General features: G+C 34.6%; 1 protein-coding gene across 2 annotated transcripts; it reads left to right on the plus strand.

The window, feature by feature from the left end:
• Positions 1 to 2,440: 2,440 nt before the first annotated feature.
• Positions 2,441 to 12,192, plus strand: LOC126807942 (RISC-loading complex subunit tarbp2). Of its 2 annotated transcripts, none has more exons than XM_050532869.2 (7): positions 2,441 to 2,518; positions 3,565 to 3,727; positions 5,071 to 5,179; positions 5,499 to 5,677; positions 6,217 to 6,350; positions 6,762 to 7,017; positions 8,729 to 12,192. In XM_050532869.2, the coding sequence occupies exons 2-7, from the start codon at positions 3,565 to 3,567 to the stop codon at positions 8,863 to 8,865; spliced, it is 978 nt and encodes a 325-aa protein (XP_050388826.1). In that variant the 5' UTR covers positions 2,441 to 2,518; the 3' UTR covers positions 8,866 to 12,192. The 2 variants fall into 2 exon arrangements, with proteins under 2 accessions (XP_050388826.1, XP_050388828.1); XM_050532871.2 differs by having other exon boundaries at positions 5,502 to 5,677.
• Positions 12,193 to 14,825: the final 2,633 nt, after the last annotated feature.

The following is a 14,825-nucleotide window of genomic DNA, read 5'->3' on the forward strand; positions in this document are numbered from 1 at the left end:
CGGGCCATTTCTACAGGAGCTAAAAATTTAGGAATTCGGTCCATTTATCTTGCGCCCTTCCTTGTGCAACGTTTTCCTGCCTGATATTAATGAAAGAAAACAAACAGAAACAAGATTATTTCCTTAAACTTACAGTAAATTTAATAAATCAAAAATATTCTGTAAAATTCTAAAAACTCAAATACAGATCCAAACCGCAATTGGCAGCGTACCTATTATTCCCACCTAAACAAATCTCCCGATTTCGTAATCTATACCCTTCGGTAGATCAAATCCAAGAATTCCTGAATGGACAGGAACAGTCACTAGACATAGCTTCTACACAGGCACACAATTAAATACGCGACCTCAAGGTAAATGTTACAATTTTCAAACCTCCATGTCAATTCAACCTTTACTCACTGATCTACCGTGGATCCCCGATTAATAGAGGTTGGGTGTACCCTTTGAACAGTTATTACCTTATTTAAAATCGCTTACAGCGAGGGAAGAGAGGTGGGGTTTAACGTCCACTCGACACAAACTAGATCATTATAGGACTGACATTGTAATATGGTAAATTTTATTTCAGTGTTCGCTTGGGTGTAGGGGTCTTTAGCAGTCGGACAAAACCAGGGAACCCCGAGAAAACCCGTCGCAAGAGGTTTTTGAAATTACTCCTATAGCTGTTATACAAGTGTTAAAATTTCATAGGGTATATACACTTGATATAACTAAATTTGTAGGTTTAGATCCTAATTGTTAATCCATTTGTGAAAGCTTTTGGATCTGGAATAATTGCTCCAAGTTTAACGATATCTATAATTTATGCATAACTATATGTGTATTTCTAAATTTATTTAAGTCAGCTAAAGTTCTGCCTTTACATAAGTCTGGTTGTAAAACTGATCCTAATAATTTTTCGCCCAACATCTATTTTACCTATATTATCAAAACGACTTGAAAAATATGCGTCTAAATGTCTAATATAATTATTAAACAAACATAAATAAGTGGGTTAATCATTTTGACTTCAGAAAAGCCCTTGGCTTAATTAGTGAATCTTAACTTATTATTACAAATATGTGCTTTATACCAGTTATCGAAATTTGCACTATCATATCTTTTTGACAGAAATCAGTGTTCATCTGTTAATGGATGCACATCTTCATTTCATCCAGTCTTACATGGGTTTTCACAAGGATCTATTCTTGGTATCTTACTTTTTAATATCTTCATTAATGACCTGCCTTTAAATTTGTCTTTTAATTGTGATCTATTTGCAGACGACACTATATATACGGTTTATACTTCGACTGCAAGTTTATCCTAACTTCAATCTAAATTACAGTCAGATACTAATTGTGTTTTAAATGTATTAATAAAAATCTAAATGACTCGCCCCCTTTTCTAAGGAAATAAAGGGGGGGGGGTAGCGTATGCGCGTTGTATCATAAAGTCTGTCATTGAGTCAACTGGCGTGGTTTCGATTCCCCAGTTGTACGTGACAAGGAGTAGGGTCGCTTCTCCAGCCCCATTGGTTTTCTTCGGGTGATTCGGTTTCCTCCTACTGCTACAAACACATATGCGCACAAGCGAATTATTGAAATAAAATTGAACTATATGTTAGTCCCGAAATGACCTGGTTTGTGTCGAGAGGACGTTAAACTCTCTCTCTCTCTCTCTCTCTCTCTCTCTCTCTCTCTCTCCCTCCGGAAATGCAACCTGCTGAAAATAGAGTCAAGACATAAGTTAAACACACTTATTTTCATATATATAATACTTAACAATATTTGTCCAAGTTATGTGGGATTATTAACTGATGTTTCTAATGTTATATTATAAAACAGATTTGTTCTCTCTGACTATCTGTATTGTGCTAACGAAAAAATAATCATTGCCGAAACTAGCCCCGATTAAAATTCAGTAATTGTCTTCCAAAGAACTAATGTAATTCTTCAAGATAAGTAGTCCATGTCGGTACTAAAATACTAGTACTAGTAGTACCTTGGTGCTTTAACATCTACTTCCACTAAAGTGATATCGCGGACAAGAATTAGGAGAGCCGAAGCTTCTTCCTTTATATTTAGAATATGATTTTGCTATCTTTCCATTTAAGATGATGATGAGTTAGTTGTATTTTACGTCCGCTTCCACCGAGGTGATATCGCAGACAATTTCCATTTAAGGATGACGTAGTGCTTTTATATGGGGGCTCAAGGCGACAGAGTACTATCTTTTTTTTATGAAAAGTCTAATAAGAGACTTAACGCCCAAGACTATGTTGCAAGTAAAAGTAAGATTTCCGTATCATATTTAAAGGTAGTTGAATTTGGTAAAATATTGAAAAGTAAAATCAATGACGAATACGTGCATTTTCCATACTCCACACTGCTGAAAATCGATAATAAATTATATACCCGGTACAAACTAAAAAAAAAAAGGGAAATACATTGTCTAGGACACAAGGAGCCCACTATAAAAGCTTGCTTCACACACGAGTTAGAGAGTTTTCATCCCATACTAAAATTAAACAAAGGTGAGATACTAATAAATTTATGTGAATAGGTTTTTATTTCAGGAATCAATGAAAGGCTTACAGTTCTTATGTGTGGTAATCTGTCAGACAGAATTTACAACTGATAATTTACTAACAAACCGATTCTTTACCGGCGATTGGAAGTGTGAAAACATTTTTTAATGTCGCTTACGACATCATGAAACAATAAAACAAAACGAAACAAATAATTATGTGTATAAAATTCTAGAAATTTGTGACAAATATCCAAGATTTCACAGGACATGTTAAACGAAAATCCATTTAAGTTTCAAAATCTAATGCTGAAAAGCCAGTACTTGCTTGGCAGAAATTTGTTGAGATGACATCATAATAATGATGTTCACTGTTTAATTTCAACTTTGAACGTAGGCCTCATTTCACTCGGCCTGTAGGTTCAGGAACTCTTCTATTAAATCCTTGTCGAAACTGAGATCCGCTCCAGTCAATCTAACCGACTTTCAATGAAGTCCGCCAAGTCGGTTAGAAGACGGAGACGTATTTTTTAACAGCGTGTTGTGTTGCTCACACTGGTTCTATCGAGGTAAGCAAGGTCTTATTTTCTCACTAAGGTGTTCATTTATATTGTTCAGGCATTCACTGGGACTGACACGCGACCGTTTAGCAGTGAAAAGTTTCCCAGTAAGATTGACTAGGGCGGATCTCAGTTTCGACAAGGATTCAATAGAAGAGCTGAACTATGTTTAGTGTTGTGTTTATTCAATAATTTCAATAGAACTGAGTAGGCCCATTTGCTGCCGGCTACCTTTTCCCCCATCCAAGGAACCATTGTGGCTTAGTGAGTAAAACGTATGTTGGCTCACTAACCTGGAGGTCCTGTGTTTCAATCCATGTTGGTGTTGGCCGAGAAAGTTCACCTGAATTTTCCAGCGAGGTTCCCCCTCCCACTCGATCGTGTAGGACCTAGCAATGAAAAAAAACGAGGTCCTGTGTTCAACCCATTTCATTTCCCCATTGTCATCATCCTCATCTTTGTCATTTATATTTTTTTTTCTTCTTCTTATCAGATGGCTGTACCTGCTGGAAAAACTCCTATCAGCTTTCTACAAGAGATATGTACTAAACGAGGAATAACTCCACAGTATGATCTGGTTGCAAATGAAGGTGCCATACATGAGCCTATGTTTCTAATGAGTGTAGTGGTAGGAGAAATTACAGCCACAGGAAAGGGTATGGTTTTATTGGACAATCTTTATTTTATAACATTTTATAAAAATTGGACTGGATTGTGGGTTATATGAAATCAAATAGGCCCACCTTGTGAACTTATTATTTCCCAGATTTGTTGTGTTAAATTTATGTTGAGAATTTCATATATTGCAAAAAATGTAAACTTCTATTTAATTTAGCCTATATGCATAAAAACAAAATTAGACGGTGTGTGGCACTATTGTTTGGAACCTCAAAATGTACAACAAGCTGTTGCCATGCAAGATACGCCCACATTTTGCAAGAGATGGACAGAGAACAAGCTCAAGCCAAAACAAATTTTCGGACAATCAGGGGCCTTAATTTAGGGAGTTACTGCCCAATATGCACAAGTATCGACAGGAACCCAGATCTTTAAGATATAAACGTATATTTTAAGTTTCATTAAAATCGGATAATAATTGTGACCACTAGAGGGTCTACATACTTTTACACTATTTGCTTACTTGGAACGGCAGTTATCTGGCAGTTTCGGTACAAGTGTTACGAAATTCAAACTCAACAGTCCTTATGGTGTAATGGTGAATTTATTGAAATGGTTTTTACCCACCCACATTTTCCTGTGGACGTATATCCGATTTTGACAAATCCACAGGCTAAAAATGTGTTGTTTTTTTTTCTAACTTCCCATAAAAAGGGCCTTACCCTTTTATGCAAAAAGTGTAGTAAAGCCATGTAATACTAAGGAATATGGCCCCTGATTGTACGAAAAATTACGCTTTTAGCTTGTGGACACTCTAAAGTTCACAATTGTTATCCAATTGTGATGTAACTTAAGACATATGTTTATAATATATAGGGGGTCAAAGTGGCTAAGTGGATAAAACACTGGCTCGCTAGCCTGGAGGTCGGGTGTTTGATCACTGCATTGGCTGAGCAAGTCCATCCAGATTTTCCGGCATGGTTCTCCCTTGTCAGTGATGCAGGATGGGGGGGGGGGGCTTGACAAGGACAACTGTCTAGTCGTTCGAATGGGATGAAAAACAGAGGACTTGTGTACACATTGATGTGCAGATAAAAGATCCCTTGACATTTGGAATTTGATATAAGAGTAGGCCGTAATGCCGCTGTCCGGGCAAAATTTCCCTCATAGCACACTGTATGGTGTATGCCCGTCTTCATTATCCCAGTTCGGAGCAGAACAGTAGGATGTTAAACCTCATTTCATTTATTTATAATATGTATCCCATTTAGTCAAGATCTGATACTTACATCCTAATACATAGGATTTGTACCTCTTGGTTTAACCACATGTTGTGCCTTCACAAATGACAAATGTAGACTTAAATTAATATTTTTTTCAGGAACAAGTAAAAAGAAGGCTAAACATACTGCAGCTCAAGCCGCTTTGAATACTATATTAGGTGTAATGCCAGTTGATAACAATATTAAAGCAGAAGATAACGATACCAGGTGAATCTTTTCTATAAACCTGTACTCTTTCCACCAGGGAAGTTGTGTGGTCTATTGGTTTATTGTGTGCATATAACATCATAAGGTCTGTCACCGAGTCAAGTGACATACTTTTGATTTCCTGCTTGTTTCCTACTACAGCTAAAGACCCCTAAGTGCAAGCGAATTATTGAAATAAGATTGAACCACGCATGAATGTTAGTTCCGACATGACATAGTTTTTATTGAGTAAACGTTAATCCTTTTGTGAGTTAACATTCAGTATAATAAAATAGAATAAATCAGAAATTGAAATAACATTGTCCTTATGATGTTTCAGTAGTAGTGTTGGACCATCTGCTGATGAAGACAGTCTGGGCAATCCTATAGGTGAACTACAAGAGTTTACCCAAAAGAAACTAATCAAACCGCCTATTTATGAATACTCATGTGAACAGGGTCCTCCTCACTCTAGAGAATTTAAATGTACTGTTAAAATCGGTAAATTCCAGGAAATAGGTAAGTTGCAGTGTATCTAAAGTTGTCATCGATAAAAAGAAATGTTTCTATATACATTCAGATTAAGTAAACATTTAATCGGTTTTGCCGATACAGTTATGTTTCTTTATGAATAAAGTCTAGTTTGTGTTTGCTTGTATACCACTACTTTCTCCATTCATGAATGAATCCCTGGTTGTACGTGGCAAGGAGTAGGGTCGCCTGTCCAACCTCGTGGGTTTTCTCCGGGTCCTCCAGTTTCCTCCCACTGCTAAAGACCCCTACGTGCAAGCGAATTATGTAAATAAAATTTAACCATATGTTGGTCCCGAAATGACCTAGTTTGTGTTGAGTGGACGTTAAACCCCATTTCTCTCTCTCCATTCATGAATAGCCAATGCGCAATGATTCATGAAGGATCAGCCAATCATGCACAGGCCATGGGGAATATGCAATGTACTGCCGTAAGAACATTGACAAAATAAATCAATGGTGTTTATTCATAGTGCTGAACCGTACAAATGTCAGTATGCTAAGGTTTTTTTTAATTTTATGAATAGGAGTAGGACGATCTAAGAAGTCTGCTAAAAGGGCAGCTGCAGCACAGATGCTAGAGCAGATAAAGAAGGTGATGTTAGATGGAAGTGAAAACACTAAAATAGAACAATCAGATGATGAAGATGATCTGCAATTAGTAAGAAATTATTTGTAATAGTATGCTTTCAAAAGTCTTTGAATATTATTTTTTTTTTGTGAGATGAGCTATTGAGTTTGCAGATCTTTAACCCTTTAAACTTGTTATCTGTGAAAACTCCTACAAGAATTTATATTTAATATAGATAGAAGCCAATGTTGTGAATAGTACAAGCATTGATCAGTGACCAACAGTCCTACACATATGTTCCTACATTCATATTATAACACATTTTGTGTATCTGACAGACTCAATATTGATTAATTAATAAATGTTTTGCCTCTAACCCCAAGAATCTTCAACATTTACCCTTCAAGAGCATCGGGTTCAGAGGGTTAAGATATTGAAAGTATTCCAAGAATATATTATTGAGAGAGGTATAACATTGTACATTCTAATTTATACTTTCAGTCTTTTGAACCACAGAGTGCATATGCTGCTCTAAAGGAAGGCAAGAAGAAAATTCCTGTCACTACTCCACAGAAAGCGAAAGAAATTCAAAAATTTTATCAAAAAATTATGAAGAGTGGTGGTGCACACATGAAAGATTTGCATAAGAATTCTTTGAATGTACCAAACACCAACTATTGTCAGATGCTACAAGAAATAGCAGAAGTACAGAGATTTGAAGTCTCTTACTTTGATATTAAAGAACCTAGCAACTCTAGTAAGTTCACTATTATACATGTCACTGACTTTATATTAAAATCACAATTGATCTTCTCAAACTAGTACGGCTGTCAGAAAGACTTTCCTTTCAAATTGTTTAAAACACAGTGTTGCCAGGCAATGAAAAAACATAACCTCTAGTAATTTTATAAAGGAGTGCAGCACAGACATCAAAAAATGCTGCTCAGTCAAAGAATAACTAGGGCTCCTCATTAGACAAGTGGAACAGTCCCTGTAAGTCTGAAAAAATATCTTGCAAACTGTAATGTGTTTACAAGAATTAGGAACAGACATACAGGAGTGACTGATGACAATATACTTCTACTTAAAATGTGGGCGTATAAAAGAGTTAAATACGACAACAACAACCTTCCCTAAACCTTTTCAATGTGCTTTTATTGGGTAAGAAAATAATTTGGAGGGGGGGGGGTGAGGGCATACATTAATATTAAACCAGTTCTGGGTATATGCTAGACAGGGGTTGAATGTTTGAACATTTTATTTTATAATGAAATTACTGATGTTTACAACCATTTTTGTCAAAACATCTGGCATTCTATGTGTGCACCACAGTTAATATCTTTAGTGGTACCTAAGTGGAAATGTGACTACTAAAACTCTACAAGAGCAATTGGTATCACCTGTCATAATATTGTCATTCAGTCACTGAATTTAGCGAGGAGCCACATATCTCTCCCATTGCCCGAATATTACATATTAGGTTGACTGAAACAAGTTAGAAATGACACAAAACAAAATATCAAAAATCTATTAATAATTAAACCGTCTAGTCTTGGATATGCTTATAAATTGGAATTTTGTAATTTTTGGCTTGAACCCAGCTGTCGTGCATCCGTTCGTCCAACAACAGTTGGCTTGTTATGGCATTAGAGGCAACAGTTTTTAAGATTTTTTTATGAATTGGTTTGAAGCATTATGGTCATGAAATTTTCAGTGATTAAAGACCCTTTGTTTCTTGTTAAGGCAATGGAGGCTACAGGTTTTAACAGATTTTCTTCCAATGTGACTTGAAGCATTGGGGTAGTGTGAGGAGGAATTCTTTTAATATTAAGTTTCAGTGTTCTGCAACCTTCCATTCTGGTGTTACCTTTTCAGTTTTTCAGTATTCTAGGACTTACTGTTCCAGAGTTATATCTTTATTCATTGGGGATTGTCAAGAAGTTAAAGGAGCTAAATCGCTAACATTTTGGACCTAGAAATTGACAAAAGTGGTTCGCAACGTATATAATACTGTAAATATGAATATATATAAACTGATTTACATTCAATGGTTTCCGTTTTTACTCCAATTTCAAATCAGTTATGTTCGGCGAAATAAGCCAGCAGTCTCAAGCGAGTGCAAATTTCTAGCGTCTGGTTATTCCAGTCTACATACGCCGTTTGATTTGGTGCAATGTGTCTAGCCTCGTTCCTCAAGTCTCTTGATATAACTGGGGCTGAAGCGTATTATGGTACACGATTCGTGTACCAATGGTAAAATGTTTATTTTGTCTTAAATATTGGATATCAAAAGCCCATCTTTTTCCGGTAAGATCACAACATGAATGTTGATTTAATTTGACAAATAAATCGTGTTTTCAATGTTGAAGATTTTGGATGATATTAAGTTAGAGACTTAGCTACTTTAAGACAACTCTTAGAGACCTACAAATTCTTTTTAAAATATTTGCATTTTTTTTTACTTTCAGATCAGCATCAATGTTTGGTTCAACTGTCCTCCATGCCTGTTGCTGTCTGTCAAGGCACAGGTCCATCAACAGATGAAGCCCATGCTAATGCTGCTCATAACGCACTCCAGTATTTGAGATTTATGACGAGTTCGTAACGCGGCTACCCAGGAAATAATATAACATCACATGATTGAATATTGAGGAAAACAATGCAATTTACATGTATAGTATTAAAACAATATGTAGTTTAGATTTGATGGAAAAATGGCTGATGAGGCATAATTGGTCTTAATTAGCTATCTTTTGTTTTACTTTATCTACTTTCATTATCTTTATCATTATCATTATCTTTCATTAGTTTTTATCATTATAGGCTACTCTAATGAAATATTTGTTTATATAAGATGTTGTCATAATATAATGCTTCTATCATAGAACAAATCATATTTTGAAATTTAATTATGACTTATAAAATGATTTTCATTTAAAAGTTTAAATCAAATGTTTATGTTAGTAATGATTTATAATGAATTACAATACAGGTATGCAAGTACATTAAGCTGGCCTTGAATAGATAAAATCACTCAGTGGTGTCATATGAAGGAAATTGATATTAAGATAAGAACCTGTGTCATGGGGCTGTGAAAGTAGGTTATCAATGTTATAGGACTGTTCTGTACCGGTAACCTAAGCTTTCTTTCTACAGTTGTCTTGTGACAATAGATAACTTGACATTATAAATAAAAATGATGATATAATAAACTTGAGTCTACGGATACCCTAATTAGATTTTAAAAAGTACATAAGTTTATTAAAATGATTAAAAAATTTTATTTGAATTATTGAATTGAATAGTTTTATATTCACTGTTTTCAGTGTCATTTATTATCAGCTTTAGTACATGAAGACTAAAATTTATTTAATTAATTTCTAAGATTAGTTATATTAATAAATTTAACTGTTTCTTTAATGTACAGGGAGCTTGTGGAATTAGAGTTCAAAAATAACATGTAGCATGTGAAATTAAAATTCAAAAGTAACAGGTAGAATGTATGATTAAAGTTCAACATTTACAAATAGCATGTATAATTAAAGTTCAACATTTACAGGTAGCATGTTAGAAAATTAACAGGTAGCATGTGTTATAAAAGTTCAAAATTTTCACGTAGCATGTGTAATTAAGGTTCAGAATTTACAGGTAGCATGTAATTTGGTAAGATTAGAATTTAGAATTGAGCATTAAAAGAAAAATCTTATTTATGAATTTGTAAGGTCAAGATAACTTTTTATTTTGTTTCTAAAACTGTCACCACACGAAATATTACATCGTTGAGGTATTAACTTACATGTGATAAAATGTATTATTTCATACTATTACCCACCTTTAAAACTGGATATTAAGATTAATACACGTCATAAGACTAGGTTATATTACCTGATAATATTATCAAGGTCAACTTAATCTAGATTTTAGATATAACCTTTGACCCTCCTTTAAACTAGTAAATGTCAAGATGTAGTTGTTTCTGCTTAAACATGCTATAATAGGAAACAGGAAAAGGGTACGGCAACACTCCCTTAGAGAGTAATTAAAGCTGGACAGGCTGATACATCTGCGTGGAGACTGGATCAAAAGATGATACCGGCGGGGCAGAGTAGTAAAATAAAATTAAAGAATCCCCATTCAACAGAATACACAACAGACTTGTAGAAGTAGAAGATTGTTTAATGGGTCGACGTTTCGGGTGCAAAAACCCTTTATCAAGATTCATAATAGTTTAAAAATTAATAATCACAAATAAATGTACGGAAAAATTCACTAAAATTACTTTATTATGATCAAAGTTATAAATGTTTGAAGGTTTGACAAGAAATAGCATAAATAGTCTTAAGGACCATTTCTACGTTAATAAATGAATCAAGTAAGACACTATTTATGAAAAACAATTACTAGGGTACTTGTTATCCATAAATAGTGTTTTAATTGATTATGTCCCAAATACTAAATGCCATTAAAAGAAGATAGTAAACAAAGTCTCAATTTTCAATTTTGAAAATTAACCAAGATACAGCAAACATTTTCTAATTCACTTAATATCTCAGCCATTTGATCTAGTGAATTGATTATGAGCTTGGCAAGTGAATAAAAGGGCAGATTTAGCTTTTTCATAATGCTTCTTTAAGTAGCCTACTTTTCCATTAGTCAGTGTGTAAAAGGACGAGTAACAAGATTCCAAGACATTTTTAGCACCACAAAAATAAAAATAAAGTTGCAAGGCTGATATTTATTATGCATCTATTTACAGTGTGTCAGTAGTGTAACCTATAGTCTATAGAAATACTACTTATCTTAAGATACATTACTAATTTAAACAGATTTTGTCTTTTTTCATAGACTAGACAAAGAGAGGAGGAATCAAATATTCAGTGGAATTTCCCACAATGATTGTTATTTTAAATGCACTTACTGATATGACCTATTCGAGTCAGTAAGAAGGGATTATTTTCCTTAACAACAACTTGTAATAGCAATAAGGACCCACTTTTTATCACTAATATAAAATTAACCAACAGCATATAATTTCTCGAGGGTAAATTCCACCACAGCATACCACTACAAAAAAGGTACAGTCCTTAATGTATAATGTGTAAAGAGAGATATATTCATGTTAATTTCTGAATACAAAATCGGAAAGAATGGTTTGGATAAACCTGACAAGTCTTACTCATTAAGATAGCATCAACTCTCTTACCATTTTACAAGGAGTTGGATGACTGAGTGAGTGGTCTGTATGTTGAGAACAAGGTTCTGTCAGGATTTTGATCAGACACACCTTATTTATGACTTTGATTTTATTAATTGGCTAACCTGTAAAGCCTAATACTAGTCAATCATAATGAATACATACCAAACAAAGAAATTTGTCTTTGTCTTTTGTTCTAGTCCAGCAAGTGGTGTTATCTGTTTTTGAAAAATTAAATATCATCTAGAAATACTGAAAAGTTTTCAAAATAATACTATATTCATTATGTATTGATTTATAAAATTAATTAAGAAATCAAAGTTTTGCTTGATTATTTTTCATCATTAATTTTAAACATGACCAATAATGCATGAAATTCATTAATATTAGTTATTATTATTTCATGCCTGTTCAATCATATATCATGTTATTTTGTTTGTTAAATACTGTACATATGTTAAGGATGTATACAACATTTGCCAAATATTGGAGTATGTCTGTTGTATAACTACCAAGCTAACTACCAGTTATGCCATGTTTGCTTGTATTTTTCCATCAAATCCTTCCTAGAAATGAATGCATTGTAGTAGTCATTGTGATGTTATGATATGGCCTGGGAGGACATGTAATATGACCTTTCCTTTTTTAGCAATTTTATTAATAATATTGCTGGGTTGACTCCCATCTTTGTGTATGACTGATAATATGAATTTTCAGTATATAAAACTATAAAGAAATCTGGTTGCTCTGTTATTGGTTAATTAAGGTATCACCCTTGTAAAATCTTGTAAACACTCTAACAACAAAAGTTATCCAATCTGTAGGCCTATGAAGTATATGCTTCTAATGTTATTACCCTTGTTTTACTTTGTATAATCTTGTGAACATCTGGTCACATTGAAATTTATATGCATTATTCAATCTAGTGAAATGAAGAATCATTTTGATTACAGGGTCATTGCCTTGATTATGTATTACAATTTTAGAATGAAGGGTGACTGATCTGACGTGGGTGTTTCGTTGCCTGGCATCATATCTTGATCAAAACGATTTGTATTTCCCAGGTTTGACTCCTTATCAACGACTTTGGCCCACATTTTGTTGTGGTCAGACATTGAAATCACCCTGTGTGTGATCCATCTTGTCAGTATGTCAGCCATGTCTCTTCCAGGATGCATTTGTGCCACTTCCTTAGGTGATCACAACCTTAACGAAGGAAGTATTCAACCAGTGGCGATGGGTTTAGTCCTATACAATCTAATTAAACTGTATTTCATTCCGGTATTAACTATGGTTGACTTATAACACAAACTATTAACTTATGGGAGAACATTTAATGAAAGAATACTATTTGAAAATCGCCCATATAAATTGGTAAGTGTTCTTCCATTTGTAGTTCAATAGTTCAATGCTATTCTCGTGCGGGGCGGGGGGGGGGACAGGTTTACTGCGTGCATTAGATCACAAGGTCTGTCATTACATTGTAAGTCAAGCGGCATGGTTTCGATTCCCAGCTTGTAGGTGACAAGGAGTAGGATCGCCTGTCCAACCAACCCAAGCGAATTATTGCAATAAAATCAACCATATGATATACCGAAACTCTCTCACTCTCTCAAGGCTATACCAAGTTTCAAAATATCTCTGAAGGATTGATATTCTTTCTCTGTGTTAGCCACTTTGATTGGTTAAGATAATTCTGACTTACACCAAAGCTTTTGTTCATTGGCAACATGAAAGCTCGGGTCAACTTAACGCAAACGTGCTAAAGATGCTACTTCTTCTGGTACAAACGTTTTCACATTGTCACTGGTAACTTCTGTCATGCCACGTATCATAATAACGTCCAATGTCTTAATGACCTTTGCGTGCACATAACTTGGGTGTAGTCAAGTCAGATGGCGGTTGTTGAGTGTAGCCACAGAGATAATACATCATGCAAGTTCCAATCTGCAAGACACTGAGCGTAACTTGAAAATATCGAAGGTCCTTGCACACTACGAAATTGTAAATCATTCCAAAAAGGGTGCAATTCCGTTTACAAAGATATGATGAAGTGAAATTCCATTGATTAGTGCTATCCGCTATATGGTACACCTTACTTATTCTATTTTTCTCTCTTCTCGATTCCTTCTCTTGACAGAATCATTCTGTCAACGACACCTTTCTACATTGCTTCTGAGTTGAACTTTTCGCCACTTTGAGATCTAGGGAAGACTAATAAAAGCCAGGTACAAGTGTTTTTATCGCCCGATGATGTCATGATATTATACCCTAGCGTTGATCCGTGAGAAATTTGATATTTTCCGACCAGGGCTCGTGATGCCTGAGGGTGGGCTGGGTCGGGGGATGCGGGCGGCGTGGCAGCTGGGCCACTTGTTGGTATAAATTCATAAAAAAATACACTGTTTTGATCGTAAAGTAAAAGAAAATCGGTATGTCATGATGTGTTGTTGTGTAAACTCTTAGTTTCTGTGATTTAGCAAATTAACCTCCAGTTACCCAGATATACGCCGAAACAGACGCTAGAGACCATGTATAATTTTCAAAAATTTTCGAGCCCGGGGGAGAGACCCCCCACCCCACTCTCGCCGAGTTGCTTATGCCCTGTTCCCGACAAATGCAAATCACGCAACGTTATAAATATTTAATATACCCCATCCTAAAATTACATAAAATTGGTATTAACCTAACCATAATACCCCGAATTAAACCTCTAACTAAATAGTATCCATAATATTCAAAATTAAAAACACGAATTAGAATTAAGAGTTTGTTCATTTCTTTCAATATTGATGTTGTTGTTATATATATGATAAATATCCTAATATCTAATATTTAAGGCACAATGAATATTTAAAACGTTCATTATACTGTATCTTAAATATTTGATATTAGGATCCCATATTTTCACGGCAAGATAACAACATCAATATTGACTGGAATGAGTCAGTATTGAATTTTAATTTCAAATTTTATAGAAAATATTGAGTTAGAGGTTTAGCGTCTTTAAGTTTATCAAAATTCCAATTGTTTCCCATAAATTTTTTAAAATTTTCACTGTAAAAGCGTTCAGAAGAACAGTAGCGAATCCATAGGAAAATTCCTCTGCATTTTGAGGAAAGTCTCGTTGAATTAATATAACCATAACAGGGTAATGGGGATCAGATGTCCGAGTGAAAAGTTTCCCTACATGTTTTTCCCCTATACTCCTCGCAGCGTTTCATTTGATTATGCCTAATCCAACTTTACACTGCTGAAAAGGAAGCAAATTTCTATTCCAAATTGTGACTGGCCAATAGTCCGATTAACAACCAATAGCTAACTGCGTAACAATATTACGCCCCAAATTGGACCAAATGTTTACATAACGT

The sequence above is a fragment of the Patella vulgata genome, chromosome 9 (assembly GCF_932274485.2).
Source record: "Patella vulgata chromosome 9, xgPatVulg1.2, whole genome shotgun sequence".
Lineage (NCBI taxonomy): Eukaryota > Metazoa > Mollusca > Gastropoda > Patellidae > Patella > Patella vulgata.

Coding starts and splice junctions, on each gene's coding strand:
- LOC126807942 (XM_050532869.2), top strand. CDS start 3,565: ATGGCTGTACCTGCTGGAAAAACTCCTATCAGCTTTCTACAAGAGATA. Junction 3,728..5,070: donor AATTACAGCCACAGGAAAGG/GTATGGTTTTAT, acceptor TATTTTTTTCAG/GAACAAGTAAAAAGAAGGCT. Junction 7,018..8,728: donor TAAAGAACCTAGCAACTCTA/GTAAGTTCACTA, acceptor TTTTACTTTCAG/ATCAGCATCAATGTTTGGTT.